The sequence below is a fragment of the Epinephelus fuscoguttatus genome, linkage group LG1 (assembly GCF_011397635.1).
Source record: "Epinephelus fuscoguttatus linkage group LG1, E.fuscoguttatus.final_Chr_v1".
In the NCBI taxonomy this organism is placed as follows: domain Eukaryota; kingdom Metazoa; phylum Chordata; class Actinopteri; order Perciformes; family Serranidae; genus Epinephelus; species Epinephelus fuscoguttatus.
The window spans coordinates 3,602,209-3,612,500 of NC_064752.1; the positions used below are offsets into that span (position 1 = coordinate 3,602,209).

General features: G+C 39.2%; 1 protein-coding gene across 1 annotated transcript in view; it reads right to left on the minus strand.

Moving 5' to 3' along the window:
* Positions 1-3,242: 3,242 nt before the first annotated feature.
* The window catches only part of pik3c2b (phosphatidylinositol-4-phosphate 3-kinase, catalytic subunit type 2 beta), a 42,370-nt gene continuing 35,320 nt past the window's right edge, over positions 3,243-10,292 (minus strand). The window contains exons 31-34 of the mRNA XM_049603378.1: positions 9,333-9,439; positions 6,472-6,600; positions 4,710-5,466; positions 3,243-4,448 (exon numbers count right to left, since the gene is read on the minus strand). Coding sequence (XP_049459335.1) covers positions 5,275-5,466; positions 6,472-6,600; positions 9,333-9,439 — 428 coding nt within the window. The 3' untranslated portion in view covers positions 3,243-4,448; positions 4,710-5,274. The remainder of the gene's footprint in view (positions 4,449-4,709; positions 5,467-6,471; positions 6,601-9,332; positions 9,440-10,292) is intronic.

Sequence of the window (10,292 nt, forward strand, 5' to 3'; positions counted from 1 at the left end):
TTTATATAGTATAGGTTTAAACCTATATTATATATTGTAGACTAAACTTTATTTATATAGTATAGGATTAAACCTTATTTATATAGTGTAGGACTAAACTTTATTTATATAGTATAGGACTAAACCTTATTTATATAGTGTAGGACTAAACTTTATTTATATAGTATAGGACTAAACCTTATTCATATAGTGTAGGACTAAACTTTATTTATATATTATAGGATTAAATCTTATTTATATAGTGTAGGACTAAAATTTATTTATATAGTGTAGGACTAAATTTTATTTATATAGTATAGGACTAAACCTTATTTATATAGTGTAGACTAAACTTTATTTATATAGTGTAGGACTACACTTTATTTATATAGTGTAGACTAAACTTTATTTATATAGTATAGGACTAAACCTTATTTATATAGTGTAGGACTAAACTTTATTCATATAGTGTAGACTAAACTTTATTTATATAGTGTAGGACTAAACTTTATACAGTGTAGACTAAACCTTATTTATATAGTGTAGGACTAAACCTTATTTATATAGTGTAGGACTAAACTTTATTTATATAGTATAGGACTAAACCTTATTTATATAGTGTAGGACTAAACTTTATTTATATAGTGTAGACTAAACTTTATTTATATAGTGTAGACTACACTTTATTTATATAGTGTAGACTAAACTTTATATATAGTGTAGACTAAACTTATTTATATAGTGTAGACTAAACCTTTATTTATATAGTGTAGGATTAAACTTTATTTATTTATTTTATGACTAAACTTTATTTATATAGTATAGCACTAAACCTTATTTATATAGTGTAGGACTAAACTTTATTTATATAGTATAGGACTAAACCTTATTTATATAGTGTAGGACTAAACTTTATTTATATAGTATAGGTTTAAACCTATATTATATATTGTAGACTAAACTTTATTTATATAGTATAGGATTAAACCTTATTTATATAGTGTAGACTAAACTTTATTTTTATAGTGTAGACTAAACGTTATTTATATAGTGTAGTACTAAACTTTATTCATATATTTTCGACTAAACTTTATTTATATAGTGTAGGACTAAACTTTATTTATATAGTGTAAACTTAACCTTATTTATATAGTGTAGGACTAAACTTTATTCATATAGTGTAGGACTAAACTTTATTTATATATTATAGGATGAAATCTTATTTATATAGTGTAGACTAAACTTTATTTATATAGTGTAGGACTAAACCTTATTTATATAGTGTATGACTAAACTTTATTTATATAGTATAGGACTAAACCTTATTTATATAGTGTAGGACTAAACTTTATTTATATAGTATAGGACTAAACCTTATTTATATAGTGTAGGACTAAACTTTATTTATATAGTGTAGACTAAACTTTATTTATATAGTGTAGGACTACACTTTATTTATATAGTGTAGACTAAACTTTATTCATATAGTGTAGACTAAACTTTATTTATATAGTGTAGACTAAACTTTATTTATATAGTATAGGATTAAACTTTATTTATATAGTGTAGGACTAAACTTTATTTATATAGTATAGCACTAAACCTTATTTATATAGTGTAGGACTAAACTTTATTTATATAGTATAGGACTAAACCTTATTTATATAGTGTAGGACTAAACTTTATTTATATAGTATAGGATTAAACCTTATTTATATAGTGTAGGACTAAACTTTATTTATATAGTATAGGACTAGACCTTATTTATATAGTATAGGACTAAACCTTATTTATATAGTATAGGACTAAACCTTATTTATATAGTGTAGGACCAAACTTTATTTATATAGTATAGGACTAAACCTTATTTATATAGTATAGGACCAAACTTTATTTATATAGTGTAGACTTAACTTTATTTATATAGTATAGGATTAAACCTTATTTATATAGTGTAGGACTAAACTTTATTTATATAGTATAGGATTAAACCTTATTTATATAGTGTAGGACTAAACTTTATTTATATAGTATAGGACTAAACCTTATTTATATAGTGTAGGACCAAACTTTATTTATATAGTATAGGACTAAACCTTATTTATATAGTGTAGGACTAAACTTTATTTATATAGTATAGGATTAAATCTTATTTATATAGTGTAGGACTAAAATTTATTTATATAGTGTAGGATTAAATTTTATTTATATAGTACAGGACTAACCCTTATTCATATAGTGTAGGACTAAACCTTATTTATATAGTGTAGGACTAAACTTTATTTATATAGTATAGGACTAAACTTTATTCATATAGTGTAGACTAAACTTTATTTATATAGTGTAGACTAAACTTTATTTATACAGTGTAGACTAAACCTTATTTATATAGTGTGGGACTAAACTTTATTTATATAGTGTAGACTAAACCTTATTTATATAGTGTAAACTAAACTTTATTTATATAGTGTAGGACTAAACTTTATTTATATAGTATAGGACTAAACTTTATTCATATAGTGTAGACTAAACTTTATTTATATAGTGTAGACTAAACTTTATTTATACAGTGTAGACTAAACCTTATTTATATAGTGTGGGACTAAACTTTATTTATATAGTGTAGACTAAACCTTATTTATATAGTGTAGACTAAACTTTATTTATATAGTGTAGGACTAAACTTTATTTATATAGTGTAGGACTAAACTTTATTTATATAGTGTAGACTAAACCTTATTTATACAGTGTAGACTAAACTTTATTTATATAGTATAGGATTAAACCTTATTTATATAGTGTAGGACTAAACCTTATTTATATAGTGTAGGACTAAACCTTGTTTATATAGTGTAGAATTAAACCTTATTTATATAGTGTAGGACTAAACTTCATTTATATAGTGTAGGATTAAACCTTATTTATATAGTGTAGGAAATGTCAGCGATCCGCTCAGCGTTCAAAGGTTTAAATACTTGTGAGCGGCGTCTGAAAGTGATGTTGCCCTGGGTTTAAAAGGGCTAAAGTGTGATGGTGTTAGAGAACACCTGACATGATGTGTGTGGCGTCTTCCTGCAGCCTGAAGGAAAAAGTCCTTCACACTCCACTCACACTCTCGTTCACTCAGTCATGCGCTAGTTCACTCAATCACTCACTCACACGCTCGTTCACTCACTCACGCTAGTTCACTCACTCACGCTAGTTCACCCACTCACACTCGTTCACTCACTCACTCACTCACTCTTACTCATAACTGAACCAAATTCTTTTTCAGTTCAAGTTTATTCTTTAGTGCAAATCATACAAAACATGTTCAGGTGAAATTAATACACATTAATCAGAGCGTCAGTCTGTACACAAACATAAACACAAACATAAACACAAACATCAGCTGATGTCACTCCTCAGCTCTGTCACACCTTCTTCACACAGACTGAAACTGAAATTCATTTTCATCAAGAAAATCAACCAAAAATCAACTTCCTGTTTATGTTCCTGTCACTTCCTGTGTGTTTCCAACTGAATAAAACCAGCTGACAGCAGGTCAGCTGTCGCTGTGGAAACCACCGTGTCATCACAGGATCTGATGTGATCAATCTTTAACACACACACGTTGGATCAAAGAGCTACGGCAGAGCATCAGGGTCAAAAACAAAAACAAATCACCCTCCAATAGGAAATGTTTCAGCGTTTCACAGTTCAGCTCAGTGGTTGGTTCATGAACAGCGCAGAAACCGCCTGTTTTGCGGCCGAGACGCCACCACACCAAAAATCACACCAGTAAGAAAAAAAAAAAAAAAAAAAAAAAAAAAAGAAGGAATGAAATGTAGAAACAACGAGCCGTGCGGCGCCGAGCACGTTATGGAGAGCTGAAAGGCAAACAGGATCTCTGACGTCATGCACCACACGTAGAAAATCATCCTCGCTATAAAAATATCCTGCAGCTACTTCCTGTTAGCAACATCGAAGCTAAAGCTCTGCATGTACACAAACTTTACACTGTCTTTGTGCTGAGCTCACAGCCGCCGCCGCCGCCGCCGCCGCCACAGTTCACTCTTCAGCACACAACACGCTGCAAAACAAAATGTGCCTCGTATTCCTGAATGCACCCTTAAAGTCCTGGAAAGTCCTGGAAAATGAGAAATGACTCAACTGGTCTCAAACGTTTCCTCTCGTTATGCTCGTTGTCGTCTCGACAGGAAGTTAGAAAAAAACTGAAACTGGTTTTAATCAAATTATTGTTATTAATATTTTTTATCTTCTCATCTTAGACCTGATCCACATCAGACCTGATCCACATCAGACCTGATCCACATCAGACCTGATCCTCATCAGGACCTGATCCACATTAGACCTGATCCACATCAGACCTGATCCACATCAGGACCTGATCCAGGTCAGACCTGATCCACATCAGACCTGATCCTCATCAGACCTGATCCACATCAGGACCTGATCCACATCAGGACCTGATCCACATTAGACCTGATCCACATCAGGACCTGATCCACATCAGACCTGATCCACATCAGGACCTGATCCACATTAGACCTGATCCACATCAGACCTGATCCACATCAGACCTGATCCACATCAGGACCTGATCCACATTAGACCTGATCCACATCAGACCTCATCCACATCAGACCTGATCCTCATCAGACCTCATCCACATCAGGACCTGATCCACATCAGACCTGATCCACATCAGACCTGATCCTCATCAGGACCTGATCCACATCAGGACCTGATCCACATCAGACCTGATCCACATCAGGACCTGATCCACATCAGGACCTGATCCTCATCAGGACCTGATCCAGGTCAGACCTGATCCACATCAGACCTGATCCACATCAGGACCTGATCCAGGTCAGACCTGATCCACATCAGGACCTGCTCCTCATCAGGACCTGATCCAGGTCAGACCTGATCCTCATCAGGACCTGATCCAGGTCAGACCTGATCCACATCAGACCTGATCCACATCAGGACCTGATCCACATCAGGACCTGATCCAGGTCAGACCCTCTGACGTGACGTCTCTGTCGGTCTGAGAGTTTAAAAATCAACAGAATGATGTCGTTACATGTTTGTGTGAATAAAGTTGCGTCTGCGTTTAAAAATGAAACAAACAGGATGTGATGTCACTAAAACCCCCTCACGCACTGAGGGAGGATCAGCCACACGGCTTTTATTTTGAAAGGACTTTCCTTTTGTCTTCTGTCCTCCTGAGGACACTGCTTCTCTTCTTCTTCTCTCCCTTTAAACCCACCGTCTCCTGTTTCCTGTCCGTCAGTGGGCGGAGTCTGAGCCGGCGGCACCCAGCTGGTGCCAGTCCACCCAGTGCTGACCTGGGACCAGCCTCTTCAGAGGGATGAAGGTCTCTCCCAGCAGGGTGTTCTCCCAAAACGCTCCGTCGCCAAGAACCCTGAGGTGGATCACCCTCTGGTCCAGGTCCCCCCGCGGGATCCGCTCGTACACCAGCTGCAGGGTCACACACACACACACACACACACCTGGCTTTACTCTGCTGCACCTGCGGCGCTCTGACCACACCCTGACCTGACGGAGGCCGCCACCTCCTACAGGGCTGTCACTACTTATTGTGATGTCATTTCCTGCAGTTTCATCACATGCTTCGTGTCCCTAAAATCTGACCGACCTGAGCTCAAACATTCTGTGAATCATTAATAAAGTTCTGAAACTTTAAATAAATAAAAAATAAAATAAAATAAAAATCTTTATTTTTTTTTCTTCAGATTTTACAAAATAAAAGACGAAACATGTGAAGGTAAAAACAAACATCGTGATCGTTTGTACGAACAGTGAGAAGATGCTTTTATAGATTTGTGACCACGCCTCACGTAGCGCAGTGATGTCATTACGAGCGTACACCGTGACGCCTGAACTGTTTGCTGTCATGGCAGAAGGTCACGTGTCACGATGTGATGACGCCCGAGCTGTTGTAGTTCTCGTGTTTTTTTATTTTAGCTGTAGTCAAACAGAAATGATGATGTCAGGTGGCGGTTGGCGGGAGCTGCGTGTTTGTCGTGTCGTCGGCTTCAGACAGCACCACATTTCTCTTACGACACTCGCAGTGTTAAATCTCGCTGTGACTCGGCCGAGAGTAACGACCGACTGTCGTCAGTCCTCGACCAATCTTAGCTCGCCATCTTTTACAACCTGTGTGATGTCATCAGAAGGAGTCAGGAGTGTTTGATGCTGTGTTGGTTCAGAAAAACTGTCTGTGACCTTTTACATCTGAAGAGCGCTCTGTTCCCTCATTGGTCACGGTCGTGAGGGAACACTTTGGTCTGTCAGGACGTCATGAGGCGTCTCACACGAGCCCGACCGCTCTGACACCGCACACGGGAGAAAACCATTAACTGACGCAGCCAACGCCGTCCGACAGGTGGAGTCAGCTGACAGACAGACAACCTGCTGATGTTGTCAGTGTGTGTGTGTGTGTGTGTGTGTGTGTGTGGTTACCATCTCGTTGTAGGTGGGGTTACAGGTGCGGCGTGCTGCCTTGGTCTTCCTCTTGCTGGTCTTCTGGGGGTCGGGGAGGAGGTAGAGCTTCACGTAGGGGTCGGGGTCGGCACCGTCCTGCAGGGGCTGCTGCAGGAAGGAACACAGAACACTGCTGGGTGAAGAATGTCGTCTGATGAGGGCCGTGACGATCCATCGATCTGGATCAATATATCGACTCAATGATCAAACATCGATCTATATTGTCGTCTTTCACGCTTTTATTTTGAAAGTCTGTGTCAGCGTCAAACAGCAGCAGACAAGGGGAAGATGATGAAGAGGAGGTTATTTACTCTGGAATAAATCAGCAGTGGAAATCGTACGGCGACACGGTGTGACATCGACATGTGTCGTATCCATGTCCGAAAAATCAATATCGTATTGTATTAACATTTTCTTGATTTTAAAAATATCATTAATCATTAAAAGCCGACGAGGTGAAAAATAAACATCTGATTAACGTAGAGACGACGTGATGGTGACGTGACCGTGACCATGACGTGATGTGACGTTGACGTGACGTCTGTGCTGGTTCGTCTCTCTGACTCTGTTAAATGTTACATGTACAGTTTGTGTGTGTTCACGACGTTCATGCTGCAGCCAATCAAAACAGCCAAGTATGAAAACGTGACTCTGAGCAGCTGATGTCTCCCACCATCATCATCATCATCATCATCATCATCTACCGTCCAACATGTCCCACCACAGGGACAGGTCTCATCAGAGATACAGAACTGATTCTGGGTTTTTCTTTTTTAAAGATTATTTTGGGTTCTGTTTTTTTATTGACAGATCAGCTGACGGGCGGCGGAGGTGTGGTGGAGGACAACACGCAGCGACGGCCGCAGGTCAGAATCAAACCAGCTGTGATGGATTCATCTTCCTCTCTTCATCGTCAGTGTTTCTTGCGGTGGTTGCGTCGCTCTCTGCTGCTCACCAAGGAAAGGAAACTGTTGTCACGGTGACGGCATCACTGGATTCTCCGAAATTCATTCAAAAACAAACCCAACTGAATTCAACACTTTCCTTGTTTTTTATTTTGAAGCAGCTGTGCAGAACTTTTTACCATTAATAAAACTGTCCCTAGGTCGTATCACCCCGCCTTGAAGATCCGCATATTTATTTGAACCCAACAGCGACAAAAAGCCTTTCTCTATGTGGCTATTTAGCGTAGCCTGGCTCGGGTCGGACACAGCGGAAGTCAGCAAACCAGTATACGGCACCTGGAGGCGGAAGTAAGTCTGCACACCTGCAGCGGCCCGCAGCCATTAAACCACAGAAGAAGGAGCCGTGTTTACAGAGAGTGTTCTTTGAGTAGTACGCAACGGGCATTGCTGAACACATAACAGTTTTACCAGATGTATCTATAAGGACTTGGTTGTACTTTCGATGTCATGGCGGATAAAGAAGGAGCACCATCTAAAAGAAAAAGAACAGAAGAACAGAAGAAGGCTAAACGGGACAGTGATACGGCTCAAGCCCAAACGCGTGTAAACCTCAGTCGGACATTCACCAAGTGGAGAGAGCTGAGAAATTTGAAAGGTTTTTAAACTGATCCCGAGTTGGCCCTTTTCCTGATCGACAGGTATGTCATTTTTGTTTTTATTCAGAGAATATACTGCAACTTGTTAGATGTTGTTTCACTTCAATATATGACGACATGGAAGTTATAAGCAAGCTAAATGTAACGTTAGCTGATGTGAACCGCTTTTGTCTAGCAACGTTACAACAAACGCCACAAAATTATCTGTGACTGTGACCATGAACACAAATATACAGCAGGCAGTTGTCCTCAGTTTATAAGAAATTCAGAGCTACACCAGAACATTTATGAACAGGTCTTACTTTACTATTAATTTGTGTGTAACATTAGCATGTTCGCATGTTTCCACTAATTACTTGGACTGACCTAATGTTAGTAACGTTAGCTTTACAAGCGAAGGCTGCAGGTAACAGCTTTGCTGTGTTAGGATTAGATCAGAGCAGAAACATGACAGGAGAATTTACTGATTAATTTTGCTGTTTCCACTAATTACTTGGACTGACCTGACGTTAGTAACGTTAATCCTCTCGCTCTCCAAAACAAATGCATGCGGTAATTGCCAGTTGCAGTTAAGATTTTACGAATGAAGCCGAATGCCGGCTGCAGTCTGAATTTTACGACACCAGGCTGTGGGTGTCATACGGCTTCAACCAAAGGTGGCGCTGTAATCAACGAAAACGTTCACAGCTGCACACCTGCACAGCTGCTTTAAAACAAAAGCGGAGCCATTTTTCACTTTTTGTTTCAGAATCAAAAAAACAAAAACTGATTTAAAGCCGTTTGTTTATGATTTAGGATTCTTCATTTTAACAACATTCTTCATTTAGTAACGTGTGTTCATAATGTCACATGACCTGTCCCTTTGACTCTGCCTCTTCCTGTCCGTCCACCGTCTCTGTTCCAAATGAGAAACGGCAAAAACCAAAATGGGTGTTGTTGCAACAAAAACAAACAGATCACGTGATTTTGTTTTTCAACTTTGGTTTAAAATGAAAAACAAGAAAACTGTTGAATTCTGTTTGTTTTGTTTTTAAATGACAGATAAATTCTGAAGTATCCCGTGACACCTGAACACAACACGCTGTCGTCTCTTATTTTTATCTCTAAATAACAAAGTTACAGTTTACGACCTCTGTGTAAAATTTATCCTCAGATACTGATGATTTTCAAGGACCTGTATTGTGACATCACCAACAGTTACCTAGCAACAAGTCTGCATATCAACACACACACACACACACACACACACACACACACACACACACACGGTGATACTGACCAGGCCTCGTATGTGCATCACCATGATGAAGAGTTTGTCGTTCTTGTAGGAGATGGACAGTTTGACCTCGCCGAGCTCTTTACCTGCAGCTGGAGACCACGACAGCTCTGCAACACACACACACACACACACACACACACACACACACACACACTGAGCCTTCATATATAAACACAGAGACGCAGCAGCTCAGACGCTCAGTGTGTTTCCAGTCACAGTGAAGTGGAGCTCCAGTCCCAGCAGGACGAGGACATCTAACTGGCCTACTGTCCTTGTCCCAGTACACAAGCACGGGAGGGGAATCCATTTATTGAGCCAAGTATGTGCGACTCCTCTACGATAGGTGGAGATATGCCCCCTTTCAGCTTGTTAGTATTGGACCTTTTTCCTGTTGACCTATTACGTCACAGACCAAACAATGGACAAACAAGTTAGCTATGGTTAGCTAGCAGCTAACTGCTACCATGGTGGACAACTTTACAGCTCTGTACATTTGGTCCGTCCAAAAAGTCACGGCTCTGGATGTAGATTTCTCCATGTTGTTACCGGCTTCTTCTTCTCTTACACATTTAATGCTATTGGACTTCCGGGTCAAAGCCCGGGGCGGAAACTGTGGAGCATGCTCAGAGCGCCTCGGCCAGTTTGGGTCTGATTGACTGTATACATGCAGGAGTCACATGATCTGGGTGTGTTAGTCCCACTGTGACACATTCACTGCAGGACCATTTCACTCACACTGACATGTTTACAGGGATTTATAAAGAGCAGTAAATCAGTTTCTCTGACGTCATGTAAACACATTGACTCACTGCTGTTACTGTCTGAATGAATCAGGCTGCTGTCTGCAGGTCTGGACACTTTGTTCAGGTCAAAGTTCAAACAAACAGAGATGTGAGCTGTTTCCTGGAGGACACTGTGAGGACAGGTGGACATCCTGTCCTCACACGGACATCTCTTTAT